The sequence below is a fragment of the Mirounga angustirostris genome, unplaced genomic scaffold (assembly GCF_029215605.1).
Source record: "Mirounga angustirostris isolate CCGP_5_RB_7025 unplaced genomic scaffold, mMirAng1.0.hap1 SCAF_8, whole genome shotgun sequence".
NCBI classification, from domain to species: domain Eukaryota; kingdom Metazoa; phylum Chordata; class Mammalia; order Carnivora; family Phocidae; genus Mirounga; species Mirounga angustirostris.
In genome coordinates, this window is record NW_026991716.1 from 96,057,756 (window position 1) to 96,072,284 (window position 14,529).

General features: G+C 42.6%; 1 protein-coding gene across 1 annotated transcript; it reads left to right on the forward strand.

The window, feature by feature from the left end:
* The first annotated feature begins 1,504 nt into the window (after positions 1-1,504).
* On the forward strand, positions 1,505-13,731 carry MFSD4B (major facilitator superfamily domain containing 4B). Its single transcript, XM_045865337.3, is given in 5 exon segments — positions 1,505-1,636; positions 3,450-3,618; positions 4,772-4,888; positions 6,139-7,349; positions 7,351-13,731. Coding segments are annotated over 5 exon segments (1,584 nt in total). The 5' UTR covers positions 1,505-1,585; the 3' UTR covers positions 7,387-13,731.
* The last annotated feature ends 798 nt before the right edge of the window (positions 13,732-14,529 follow it).

Consider the following 14,529-nt stretch of genomic DNA (forward strand, 5'->3'; position numbering starts at 1 on the left):
CTCATATAACCTTCTATTCTCTTCAATACATACACATTTTGTTTCAGCCACATCAAACTTTTCTCAAAGAGGCCTTCCCTGACTCTGAAATCTACAACAGGTTCTCTCACATCACAGCCTCTGTACTTTGAGGTAATCTGGGAAGGGCTTAATGACCAAATGGATGGGGCTGGAGAGATGGGTTGGAAAGGAAATGACGAGGAGATTTAGGTTTGTAGTCTGGGAGCCTAAGTGCGTAAAAGTAATTGGGTGCAAAAGCACATTTCCGATAGACAATAACAAATATTCACACGTCTTGAGGCCGTGGTCTGGTCAAAGAGCAAAAGGAAACAAAAAGCTGGAATTGGGGGCGCCTAGGTGGCTCAGTTGGTTAAGCGACTGCCTTCGGCTCAGGTCATGATCCTGGAGACCCGAGATCGAGTCCCGCATCGGGCTCCCTGCTCGGCGGGGAGTCTGCTTCTCCCTCTGACCCTCCCCCCTCTCATGCTCTCTCTCAAATAAATAAATAAAATCTTAAAAAAAAAAAAAAGCTGGAATTGGATAAAGAAGACAAGGCCTTTCCTTTCCTCAGGGATCCTGGAAATCCACGTCCTGCTCCACTTCCTGACAACAATGGTATTGTCTGCAGGGACTGGAGCCGGAGTGTGCTTGAAACGTCAGCTTTGGGTCGGGACTTCTCTTGAGCTACTGTTACACCATGTACAGCCTCTGACCTTGGGCACGTTGCTACTTATTCTCTGTGACTTAATCCAGCTGTCTGTAAAACGAGGAAAACGTGGAATTTGGAGTGTTGTTCTGAGGATTCATTGAGCTCATACCCGAGAACGCTTACATATGAGGTTCAACAAATGTGGTGGAGTGACAGATGGACGACATAGCTCAGAGGAGCGAGGGCAGCAATTCTAGAAAGCTGTATAAGGGGCAGACCGGGCTCCCTTTGCCCTGCGAGGAGCCCCGGGGAGCGGGTGCAAAGCCATACCCTGCCAATCTTGGCCCACGTTTTCGCCCGCAAGGGCGTGGCCGCGTCTTACCTCACGATCCGTCGGGTCCCAGGCTGCAGCTTCAGCTCAGTCCGCCACGGGGCGCCCGCTTGCGGGGCCTCTGTGGGCTCAGCTGTGTGTGATGCGGCGGCCCGGGCGCCCACGTCCGGTCTCCCAGGCAACCACATAAACTTCCGGTTTGAGAGAGGCCGCGGTTGGCGAGAGGCCACATTTCCGCCACGTGACCCCCGCCGGCACCTTGCCGGCTGAAGGGCTCGCGTCACCGGCCTGCAACACCCGGCGTTTTCCCGAAGTTCGACTTCCCCGCCCTGACCAGGGGGCAGTTCCTGGGGAAGTGGCTCCAGCCGGGACGGCCGGGCCTGCAGAGGCGGAGCCGGGGCTTGGCTCCCGCTTGCCCGAGGCTCCGCTGAGAAGCCGGGCGGCAGCAAGACCGCTTCTCCTGAGCCGCCGAACTGGAGTTGGAGCTGGAACTCCGTGGGGCCGGGGTCCCGGCTGCCGGGCAGCGGCTCCTCGGGGCCGAGGCCGCGGCGGAGAATGAGGCGGTGGTGGTGGCGGGCTCCCGGCGGAGCCGCCGGGCTGGAAGCATGCTGCGCTGGTTCATAACCGTGATCCTGTGTGCTGCCTTCCTGGGGCTGGTGAGAGCCGGGGCTGGAATCCTCCCAGGCGGGGGCGTAAGCGGGCGTTCTGTAGAGAACGCCGGCTTCTGAGCTCGAGTCTCGCCTCTGCCACTTGCAAACTGTGTGACCTTGGGCGCGTTCGTCTGCCCCAGCCTTGGTTTCTTAATCTGAAAAATGGGCACAGTTCTACTGTTGGTTATTGTCAAGTGGGAAATTGATTTTCCTAATATATTTGCCAGTTCCAGCAAACCTTCCTACTTCTACGTGGCGTGGGGGAGATAGATGCAAGGGGGTGTTGCCAGGTCTATAGCCCCTCCCCCTTGAGCCCACGCAGACCCCAAATTATTACACAGAGCTGCTTTTCTGGGATTTCCTCTTCCTTGTCTGACCAGATTCAGCCAACTCCTCATTTTTGCAGACGGGGCAAAATAGACCCATAGAGGGAAAATGACTTTTCTGGACCACACAGCTGGTTTTAAGTGGTGGAGGCAGGAATAATAGGTCTCTTATTCTACCCACAATCCTATGTAAAACAAACCTTTAGATCCTTCAGTTTTTGTTTTTAAGAGCGAACTGCAAGGCTAGAAGCGCCTTTTGACAAACCCCTTGGGTGCCCCACGATTCCCTTATTTCTGGAGATGGTCCTCTCATCACTTGTCCTGAATATTGGGCTCTTGGGGATTTGGTAGGGTGAGTCCTCTGAGGAGAGTCACTTCTCAGAGTGTCCTCTAAGGAAGTCACTTAGCGTCTTTCGCTTGAGCCACAAGGGGTTCCTGGAGTATTTTAATTTGAAAAAAGAAAAATCATTGCAGACGCTTCTTGAGCCCTCACCTTGTGCCAGGTCCTGTTTTAAGTGCTTTACAAGGAGGAAGTAATTTGATTGGAGATGGAGCTCAGCCTTCCCTCCATGTACCAAGTGCTTGCTCTGCTCTGGCTTGGGCAAGACGCACACCCGTGTTTTGAGCAGAGCAGTCCAATTAGAATGAATTATTCTTGAAGCATAGACAGAAGCATTTTTTTTAAAGTATCCAACAAATATTCTCTGATGGCTTGGAGTTTTCTTTGAAGAAGAATACAGATTTAGAAACGTTTGATTTGTCTATTTTCTGTGTATTTTGTATGCGTCAGAGGAAGGACACCATGTGCATCCAGAAATATTGCTGTTTTAACACCATAAAAAAACAGGAATGCTGTTTTAATGGTTTGATAATTTAAATTTTTAACATCTAAATTACTGTGTTATTTGTGCATATAGTATATTTCAAAGTGCACAAAACTATTTCAAAAATGATTTTGATGTTACATTTTACTGTTAATACAAGAGTCTCTTGTGGTATTGTTCAAAAAGGAAACAAAATTGTAGCAGCCAGAAAAATTAAAGAATTTTCTTTTAGACTTGAGAGTTGTCAAAACTAGAAAACCAGTAGTATTTGACACACCAGATGCAGTAGCCTATAGTCTAGGAGTCCTAGTACTGTCATCCTGAATTTTTCCGACTGTGAGATTTGAAGTAATCCCCTACATTACACTGAAAACCCCTCCTCCTTTTTTATTTTTATTTTTTAATTAAATGTTTAGATGTGGGGGAGGGGCAGAGAGAGGGAGAGAAAGAATCTAAGTAGGTTCCAAGCCCAGCATGGAGCTTGATCTCACAACCCTGCGGTCATGACGGAGCTGAAATCAAGAGTGTGAAATCCACAGTCGGCTGCTCAACCAACTCAGCCACCCAGGCGCCCCTCCTCCTCCCTTTTTAATAGTGAAAAAAACTACCACACAGATAGACATTATTTTAATGATTGTAAATGAAAGGTTTTGTCTTTTTAAATTTTAGGGAATGAGTGTTGCTATACTGGGACCAACATTTCAAGATTTGGCAACAAATGTGAACCGCAATATTAGCAGTCTTTCTCTGATTTTTGTGGGCCGTGCCTTTGGATTTTTAACTGGCTCAGTGATTGGTGGAGTTCTTCTTGACATTATGAATCATTTTCTACTTTTGGGTAAGTACAGACCAATTTTAGCTTTTTATGACTTTCAAGGAATTTACGCTTTGTTTTTAAAAATGAAACATTTTATGGTTGACAACTCAGATGAGTAGTGTTCAGGCGTCCTCGGTGAAAATCAGGTTTCCTTGATGCCTGTTTTCATCTCAACAATTATAGGGAATCCATGCAGGGCCGCTCTGGAAATTTAGATTAGCCCTAGAATGTGTTACTATCTTTAGCCTTCCTGACCATCAGTGTAATTTAGGCACCACCCCTGGATCACATACTAGTTGTCCAAAGAACTCTGCTTGTCAGGGTTTAGGGCAGATCTCCTGGGGCCACCAGAGATCAGAATGAATTCCTTGAACCTGCCCAGGCTAGGCCCTGAACTGAGAATGAAGGTGGGAAGTACTGGGGGCAAAAGGACGTAGGCTAAATTTTTGTCCCAGCCGTCCCATGTTAATGATGCCTCCAGACCTCTCTACCTCGCCCTTCAAGTAGATGGCAAAGCTTTTAACTTACTCTCTTTTGAATAAATAGACACGTTTAAAGAAAATCTGGATTAATGTGATAAAAGTGCTTTGGAAGTAAGGACAATAATTTACTGTTGTTGATGAATAAATGAATAATTACTCAGATTTCCAAAGTGGGTTGAGAACATATAGATCTCTTGTATTTCCCTCCTTATTCCCAAGCTAAATTACTTAATACATTTCTACTACAAACTAACATAAATGCATTTTATTTTTCTTTTTAATTTTTTACCTCATACCTAAAAGTCTTTTTATTTTATTTATTTGATGTATGTACGTGTGTATGTATTTATTTATTTAGATTAAAAGTCTCTTTTTAAAATATGAGATATTTAAATAAATTTTTGAGTTGTCAGTTTTGCTATAAAACTTTGCCCTGTAGTATATGGTTTGATTATCAGCAATGCTAGAAATGTACTCACATTAGATTAACTTATATTTTATAGTCCATAAATATTATGAAAGCTTGTAAAGGAAATAACCATTTATGGATGCTGAACCTCTTATCCACTTACTGTTACCCAATTGTAACTTGACCTACTTTGCATTTATGGGAATTTCTATGATGTTGACTTGATTTATGACTCCTTGCATGAATATTGTTTTTTATAGCTGACTTTTACCTTTCTTCTCAGGGGTGTCAATGTTGACCACCACAGTTGGTCTTTATCTTGTTCCATTTTGTAAGACAGCAGTATTACTGATTGTCATGATGTCCGTCTTTGGTGTTTCAGCTGGCATTCTGGATACAGGTCAGTGAGCCCTGCAGGGTCATCTCTGGGAGTAGGGACTTTCTACTAGGAAAAAGTAGAGCAGATGACATCAAATGGTCATTTGCAGTGTAAAATGACACCGACCTACTGAATTGCTCTTGGCGTCACCCAGTCAGAACTACCCTCTGGCAGCTACTCTTCTTGCCAAGTAGGGTGCCTGTTTTTGGCAATTCATGGAGTGAATTTAAGGAATTTTGTTCAGTGAGAGATTATTGATTTGCAGTACCCAAACAGGAAAGGGTCCCCCATGTGGGTAATTATGGTGCAGGTGAGTGGGCTTTCATTTTGGGATAGAACTTTATCGGTGTAGTATGGGAGGAATTCATGGGTTAATAGGTTAAACCAACTTTGGAACCATATTTGACTGAGGAATCATAGAAGCAGCTATACAATTTAAAAAGCCCTCTGTCTTTTGAACTAAGAGAAACCTGTGCTGTGTATGACTTTCCTTCTCTTTTTTTCCCCTCTCAAAAGCTCCTGTCTTCCTGCAGGAGATCCTCTTCATGTGTCTTGTTATCTTTTAAAACCTACTAAACAACATACTTGGCATTTGTCCACCCCTAAAACCAGCTCTCTTCTTCCCCTGCTCTATTGTTACCTGATATATCGGGGATATTTTATACTTTAGGCTTAGTTTGGTCGTGAAATTATGGGGCACAATTGTATGTTTATCTGCAAATATGTTAAAAAAAGAGAAAGCTAACACAACACTTGATGCTTCTTGCCTTTCACCTTTGTTTCCTGTAATGGGCCCAGCAGAATTCTACAGTGTTCAGGTTTCTGAACATGTGTTTTGCATCTGCTATATACCTAAATAATTTTCCTCAACTGGTTATTTGGTAATTTGGCCATTATCTCATGGTAATATATATTTAAAATGTTTACAAATAAATATCCACCTCTTTCCCACCCTCCCCACCCCCTGCCAGCCTCGTATTAGAACTGTCTTGTAAAAAGCCTTGGGCTAAGGTGCCTGGCTCTAGGAGGTCGTGGTTTACTAGCTTGTAGAATCCATTTGTGAGTATGTGATGTTCCGATGCTTAGAGTTCTGTGGTGGTGGTAGGTTAGAGTTCCTTAATCATAAAATCGACCGAGTTGCAACATTTGATGACTGAGAATACCTTCATCCTTGTGCCGTGTAAAATAGACTCATCCTCCTCCTGATAGTAGTGAACCGTTTTTTGCTAAGTTACCATGATTAAATAATTTTCCTCATCTTTCATTGGTAGGTGGTAACGTCCTAATCTTGGCTATCTGGGGGGACAGAGGAGCCCCACATATGCAGGCCTTACACTTCAGTTTTGCCTTGGGTGCCTTTTTGGCTCCACTGCTGGCTAAGTTGGCATTGGGCACGACGGTGTCTGCTGCAAACCACGCAGAGCCTAACTCTAACCATTCTGCCCTCAACCAGTCATCTGAAGCTGACTCAGAATCTCTACTCGGAGTACCTGACAATATGAATTTACTGTGGGCGTATGCTGTTATTGGTACTTACGTTTTTGTAGTTGCTACCTTTTTTTTGGCTCTGTTTTTAAAGAAGAGCTCAAGGCAGGAAAAAGCAAAAGCATCTGCTCAGAGGTCTCGAAGAGCTAAATACCACAATGCCCTTCTTTGTCTCCTTTTTTTGTTCTTCTTTTTTTATGTTGGAGCCGAGGTAACATATGGCTCTTACGTTTTCACGTTTGCGACCAGCCACGCAGGCATGACGGAAAGTGAAGCGGCTGGGTTGAACTCCATCTTCTGGGGGACCTTTGCAGCCTGCAGGGGCCTAGCAATCTTTTTTGCTACATGTTTACAACCTGGAACCATGATTGTGTTAAGCAACATTGGCAGCCTGACATCATCCTTATTGTTGGTGCTTTTCGACAAGAGCCCAGTTTGTCTCTGGATAGCGACTTCGGTGTATGGGGCCTCGATGGCAACCACGTTTCCCAGTGGTGTTTCTTGGATTGAGCAGTACACAACCATCCATGGGAAATCTGCAGCATTTTTTGTAGTCGGTGCTGCCCTGGGAGAAATGGCTATTCCTGCAATAATTGGAATTCTTCAAGGACAATACCCTGATTTGCCTGTAGTTTTGTACACCTGTTTGGGGGCATCGATAGCCACTGCTATTTTATTTCCCGTGCTCTATAAATTAGCCACCTCACCTCTCAGTCAGCAGCGAAAAGAACACACAAAAAGCGAGGACCAGAAAGCTTTGCTGTCTAGTTCTGAGCTAAATGACTATGAGGAAGACAATGAAGAAGAGGATGCAGAAAAATGGAATGAAATGGATTTTGAAGTGATTGAAATGAATGATACAATGAGGAATTCTGTAATAGAGACATCTAAAAATATTTTGATGGAGCCCTTGGCTGAAATCTCCAGTCAATTCCACTCCAGTGCAGTGGTATTGGAGTCCCCTCAAGTTAATAGTGGCCAGTTCCCTGTGAATCACCTTGCAAGAAACCAGGCTAAAAGGGACTAACACCTAGAGAAGATGGATTATTCTGACCTCCTTGAATAATCTCCAGTTGTAAAGAAGCCAGTCAGAGCAGAACATTAACAGATCTTCAACATGCTTTGGGGATCAAAATTTCTAGGTCAGAGTATAGCAAATGCTACAAAGTTTTGAAAGGTTCTGTAATTCCAGAGTTTTCCATAAAGAACAAATGGTCTCGTCCGGCAGGATCTTACTGTGAGGCTGGTGTTTGGCATGTGGCTGATTAGGTAATGTTTTATGGTCTCCACCCCTCAGAGCATGCAAAGAAGGTGTTTGTTGTTGAGAAGTTGGGTGCTGTTCTAATAGAATGAAACCATCTAATAGTTGAATTGATTAGCTGAACAAATGATCAATCTTCAGTATTCTACCAGGGAAGTAGAGGAGTGTCCTTTCATAAAAGAGCAACTTTGAAAATGGACAGAGATTTTTATTAATTGCTTTGCCCTCCCTGTAGTGTTGCGCTGGAGAATTCTGATTCCTCATTTGATTTCTGATTTCTATCAGGAGAACACAGAACAGGGCCCTAGAGACCCGGCTTCAGGACTGCTGCTCACTAGTTTTTTCTGGCCCTGCACTCAGTCCCTAAAGAGGCCTTGTTTATCTGTCTCCTGATCTGTGATTCTATTAGTGAAAATGAGAGGATTTTCAAACTAGGAATCCACAAGTTTCAAAGTTTGTGCAAGGAAAAAAAAAGTGAAAAAAAAGTCTGTGCAGTGTGTCTGTTAGAAATAACGTAAGTCCCATCCATTCTTCATTTCAAATGAGAAGTGAAACAAAAGTGATAGTTTTGAGAATACTGATTGTGAATACATGTCAATTTAAGAGACTCAGTGTTTAATAATTACCTGCAAAACACATTTTTCAGTAGTGTTTCATCAGTTCTAAGATGCACCTTTTTTCACATTTTTAACATCTCTGAAATCAGAATATGTCTTAAAGTCAGTGGTCACTTAACATTTTGTGACAAAATTTAATTGACAGTTATCCATGTACATATACAAAATAATGTTGCATGTTATAATCGGTGTCTTACAGTAATTCATTCAATTATGGAGATTTTACTATTTTTACAGATATTTAAAAAAAAAAGTTATTTTTATATGCTGATTTTCTTGATGTTCAAGTGGGATTTGGAGATGCAATGTTCCAACTTTAAAAGCTGCTTGAGAATTACTATGTTAGTAGTGGGGCCTACCTTAGTAATGAAGTCTGGGTCTGGGCCTTGCTCGTACAGGGTTTGTTCTTTATTGAGTTTGGCTGGTAATTACATTGTAAGCACTGTAAACTACGCTGCTAGTTTAATTTACAAAGAGGCACAGTCTTTTGCAGTATTTGGAATATTTGTTTCACCCACCCAGGGCTCTTCCTTCCTGAGTTTGAAATACCTGGGAAACCAAAATAATGATTAGAAAGGGGCTTGGTGGCCTAGGGGTCAGGGATCACAAAGGGTACTTCATATGAGTGTGGCAAAGCTGGTGTGAGCTCTCCTTTGATAAATGACTAGCACTGATGACTGCTTTTGTTTACTTCTCTTTACCATGTTTTATGGTGAATAACATTTAATTTCTACCTGCTTGCAGTATGTTTGCTTTCTCATTTATCTAATTTCTACAAATTTGCCTTTGTTTTTTCTCGAGTGAAATGTATCTTTTTTGACCACTGCTCATTCACCTTCAATACCTGCCATAATATGGGTTTGTATATATAACCTAGCAGTTTTGGAGAGGGCCGGTGGAGAAATGAACAGTAAAAAGTGTATTCTTCTTGCTCTTTTTGTATTGTACTTTTCTCTTAGCTACAACTTGGAGACCACCTGTGTTCCATTTACTGCTTTTTCTCAGGTTGTTGGAATTTAGGCAGTAGATGCTATTTGGCAGCTGGGACGCTTGCTAGAACAGGGATACTATCTGCAGCATCTACATTTAACGGGTAGAAGATGCAGCTCAGGGAGAAAAGGATGATAATAAGAACATGGCAGAAAATTTGGAAATCCACACTGGAAAATCCACAAGAGTTCCACAAACCAAAATGTGAGTGGCCATATGAGATTGTAGGCATTTTTTTTTTTTTTTTAAAGATTTATTTATTTATTTATCTGAGAGAGCGAGAATGAGAGAGAGTGCATGAGAGGGGGGAGGGTCAGAGGGAGAAGCAGATTCCCTGTTGAGCAGGGAGACCGATGTGGGACTCGATCCCGGGACTCCAGGATCATGACCTGAGCCGAAGGCAGTCGCTTAACCAACTGAGCCACCCAGGCGCCCATGATTGTAGGCATTGTTAAAGTTTGATGTATTTCCATATTGGAAGGATAAGACTTCGTATAATTCCAAGAATTAGCATTCATTCTAATAATCAGTCCCTAGGTAAGTGTCTGCTGATATACAAGTAGCCAATACTGAAGTTTTCTATTGCTGAATAACAGATTTAGCAGTTTACAACATTTTTGTTTATTTTAAGTAGGCTCCACGCCTAGTATGGAGCCCAACGTGGGGCTTGAACTCACAACTGTGAGATTGAGACCTGAGCTGAGATCAAAAGTTGGTTGCCTAACTGACCAAACCATCTAGGCGCCCTAACAACAGACATTTTTTGTCTCACAGTTTGAGTCAGAAATGTGGGCATGACTTCACTGGGTCCTCTGTTGAGGGTCTCGTGGGGCTGCTGCAGTCAAGCTGTTGGATAGAGCTCTGCTCCATTTTGAAGCTTAGGGTTCACTTCCAGGGCCATGTATGTGGTTGACAGTATTCAGTTCCTTGCTGTGGTATGCTCAGGTCCCTGTTTTTTGCTGGCTGTGGGCTGCCATCAGCCCCAGTTCCTAGAACCTCCCACGTTTTTTTGCCAGGCAGCCCTCTGTAGATCTCTCACAACATGGCAGCCCATTTCTTCAAAGCCAGCAGGAGAATCTCTCACCCCAGTCTGCCAAGCTGGAGTCTTCTTTAACATAATCACAGGAGTGGCATCCCTCACCTTTGCAGTATGCTCTTGGCTAGAAGCAAGTCACGGGTTCTACCCAAACTCCAGGGGGAGAGGCTAGTGCAGAGATGCAACTCATTGGGTGTTACCTTAGTGTGTGTATGCTGTACACACAAGAGAACTAAAAAGTTGGAGCTGGGGACAAGAAGCCCTCAGCAGTCATCGAAAGTGATTATGGGTACCAAACTGAGTGAGTGGGCATGGAAGGCTCCATTAGGCCAGGCCAATGAACCTGATAGAAGAGATTCTGTTTGTGGGGCAATGGATGGGCTAACTCAGAGTTAGGCTTTTTTTCCCCTTGACATTTTATGTTCTTTCCCATTGTGATTTTAACTTGTTCAAATGCAGCTTCCTATAAGAGAAATAGGTAAATTTCAGTTTAGTTATATTTTCATAGTAATAATTTTCAAAGTAAAGATGCTTTGAGGGCATCTTTCAGTTACTCTTATTTTTTAAAGAAAAATCCTTTTAAAAAACCTGTTTATCATAAAAGTAATGAAGGTATTAAAAAGTCAGCTGGAAGATTGGGGAAGTGCATAAAAATGTAAGGGACAAGTATAAGTAATTTATGCAAAGTTTTTATTTATTTTTATTTTTTTTTAAAGTAAGCTCCTTGCCCAGTGTGGGGCTTGAATTCCCGACCCCTGAGATCAAATCATATGCTCTACCAACTCAGCCTTCCAGGCACCCTTGTATAAGTTATTTATTTATTTATTTATTTATTTATTTATTTATAAAAGATTTTATTTATTCATTTGAGGCACAGAGATAGAGAGCATGAGCAGGGGGAGAGGCAGAGGGAGAGGGAGAAGCAGGCTCCCTGCTGAGCCAGGAGCCCGATGTGGGGCTTGATCCCAGGACCCCGGGATCATGACCTGAGCCGAAGGCAGACGATTAACCATCTGAGCCACCCAGGCGCCCCTGTATAAGTAATTTATAATTCTAAACACTTAGAAAAGTTCTTAAGATTTCTCCTCAACATAATTTCTTGGGTAAAAGGGTAAAAAAAAAAATTCCCTCCTACCAGATAAAGTTTCAGAAACAACTTGAATTTTGTGTCCAGAGTGCGTTGCCACTGCAGTTGTTGGACTGGTTATTAGTTTGAAGAATTGTAACTTATTAAACAAAACAAAACAAACCTAATTGATCAGTGGAGTAACATAACACCCTCCTAAAAACTGTGTGAGACGCGGATTACATGTAAAATGATTGCGTTTCAGGTAGAATCACTGAATAATCAGGATAGCTTTCTCATAACCAGAACTTTTGGTTTCCCATAGCAGTATATCACTCCTGCCACTTAAAAGTTATTACTAAAATAGAGCTTAAGTTTCTTAGTGGAAGTAGATAACATTCTTCTGGGATACCCTGTATCTGTATCTGTTAAGTGCCACTTGTTTTGTTCACAGTGCTCTGAATGTGTGTGTGTTTGTGTACGTGAACTCACAGATACTATGTGTGTTTGACATTTTCCTATACTGTAGGGGTGCAGTGGGGGTAGAGGTGGTAGAGAAGGGATACAAAAAAGCTTAAGGTATGATTCCACGTTTGTTAGAAATGGCCCTTTTTTTAATTGAAAATTTTATTGCAATTATTATAGATTTACATGCAGTTGTGCCTAGTGTTTTTGTTTTTGTTTTTTCTAAATTTGTTGAGCGAGGGATACTTGCTCAATCTGGAGAGTAGAGAACTAGGCTAGTGCTTCTCATACGTTAATGTGCATTTGAATTGCTTGTTAAAATATAGATTCTAATTCAGTAGTACCTGGGATAGGGGCTGGGATTCTACATTTCTTTTCTTTTTTTTTTTTTAAAGATTTATTTTTATTTATTTGACAGAGAGAGCGCGAGAGAGGGAACACAAGCCGGGGGAGGGGGGAGGGAGAAGCAGACTCCCTGCTGAGCAGGGAGCCCGATGCGGGACTCGATCCCAGGACCCTGGGATCATGACCTGAGCTGAAGGCAGCCGCTTAACCAACTGAGCCACCCAGGCGCCCCTGGGATTCTACATTTCTAACAAGCTTTTACATGATGGGGAGCTATTGGCCTGTGGACTGACCACATTTTGGGTAGCAAGATTCACTTTTTGAGAGGGTCAAATTCTTTGCTACTCTAGGGAATTCAGTTTGTTTTGTTTCAGCTTTTCTAAATCTGACCCTAAATCTGTAGGAGTCTGTATTCCCATGCGCCCCCTCCTCTCTCTTAACACACAAACCCCAGACTCAGGAGTTCCCTTCAGTCCTCTCCATTTACTGCATTGGCTGTTGAATATTTATTTCTTATGTCTGTTGAATGCCTCCTATTTGGCTGTCTCTGTGAGAGGTGTTATATTATACTGGTGAAAGATCAGAAGGTTCCTACCTCTGTGGAACCTACCCTCTAAAGCAGTACCGTCCAGTAGAATTTCCCACAATGATGGGAACATTTTATATCTGCACTGCCCAGTAGCCACTGGTCACATGTGGTGAATTGAGCCCTTGAAATATGGCTAATACAAATAAAAGGAATTTTTAATTTAAATATCTGCATTAGCTGGTCACTGCCATATTGGATAACACAGGTCTAGTGGGAGAAACCAGGTATCAAACAATCACACAAGATGTTTCTAGGAAGGCTTTATCTTCTGTTATACTAGAAGTTTACAAGTATCTGGGGTCAGAAAAGTTGTGCTAGATACCTTCTCAAATGGCATAATATAAATTATCATGGCACTTAAGGAAAGGCCTAGTTTTACTGGGTCCTGATGGTAGAAAGTTGTGCTTAGTGATCTGGAAGAGCAGGTTTGTCTTTCCTTGTGTGTCAAGGAAGCAAACCGAGGCTGGTCACCTTGTTTGTCAGGAGGACTTAAGCTCTTTCGCTTTATGCACTTTGGCCAGTTGGCATTTGAGCTAGGTTGCACTTGGATTTTTATTTAGCTATAAATAGTTTCATATTTAATGAGTTAAAATTTTATAACATTGAATTTTTGCAAAGAGAATTTTCCAACATTTTTTGGTGGTTGTCTTAATTATGTGTTCTCATGTCCTGTACTTCTGCCTTGTTCATTTCTCTTAATTCTTGCAGAAAAGATCCCTTAGGTTCTTGCACCGTGGCCATTAATTCTTATGTATTGTCTTCCTTTTGGCTTATATTTTTAATTGCAGAATGCCTTTCCTATCTGATCTCTGGCTTTATGGCAACTTGCCTTCGATGTGTTTGGTTATGTTAGTTAATGGATGGCCTGGAGAAGTGTAAAAGTTGTTAGATGACATGAGTGACTTAAGGCTGTGGGCTTTTTAGGTTCTGAACAACTTGTGAGGTTATAAGGTGCTTTTTAAAAGAATTATTTTTAGGGATGCCTGGGTGGCTCAGTCGGTTCAGCGTCTGCCTTTGGCTCAGGTCATGATCTCGGGGTCCTGGGATCGAGCCCCACATCGGGCTCCCTGCTCAGTGGGGAGCCTGCTTCTCTCTCTGCTTCTGCCCCTGCTTGTGTGCTCCCTCTCTCTCTCTCTGACAAATAAAATCTACAAAACAAAAAGAATTATTTTTAATTGTGATGAAATAGGCATTACATAATATTTACCATCTCAACCTTTTTTTTAAGATTTTATTTATTTGACAGAGAGCGAGAGAGGGAACACAAGCAGGGGGAGTGGGAGACGGAGAAGCAGGCTTCCCGCCGAGCAGGGAGCCCGATGCGGGGCTCGATCCCAGGACCCTGGGACCATGACCTGAGCCGAAGGCAGACGCCTAACGACTGAGCCACCCAGGCGCCCCTCAACCATTTTTAAGTGTATAAATTCAGTGTCACTAAGCACATTCACATTATTGTGCAACCCTCACAGCCGTCATCCACAAAACTGACTCCATAACCCATTAAACTCTGTAACTCCCCATTCCATCCTCCTACCAGTCCTGACAGTGATCAGTCTACTTTCTGTCTCTACAAATTTCACTACTCCAAGTACTTCATATAAATGGCATTATACAGTATTTGTCCTTTTATGCCCAGTGTATTTCACTTAGCATGTTGTAGCATGTGTCAGAATTTCCTTTGTAAGGCTGTTTAATAGTCTTTTGAATGTATACTTTGTTGATCCATTTACCTGTTCTGGACACTTGGGTTGCTTCCACCTTTTGGCAATTGTGAGTAACGCTTCTATGAAAATTTATGTACACGTATC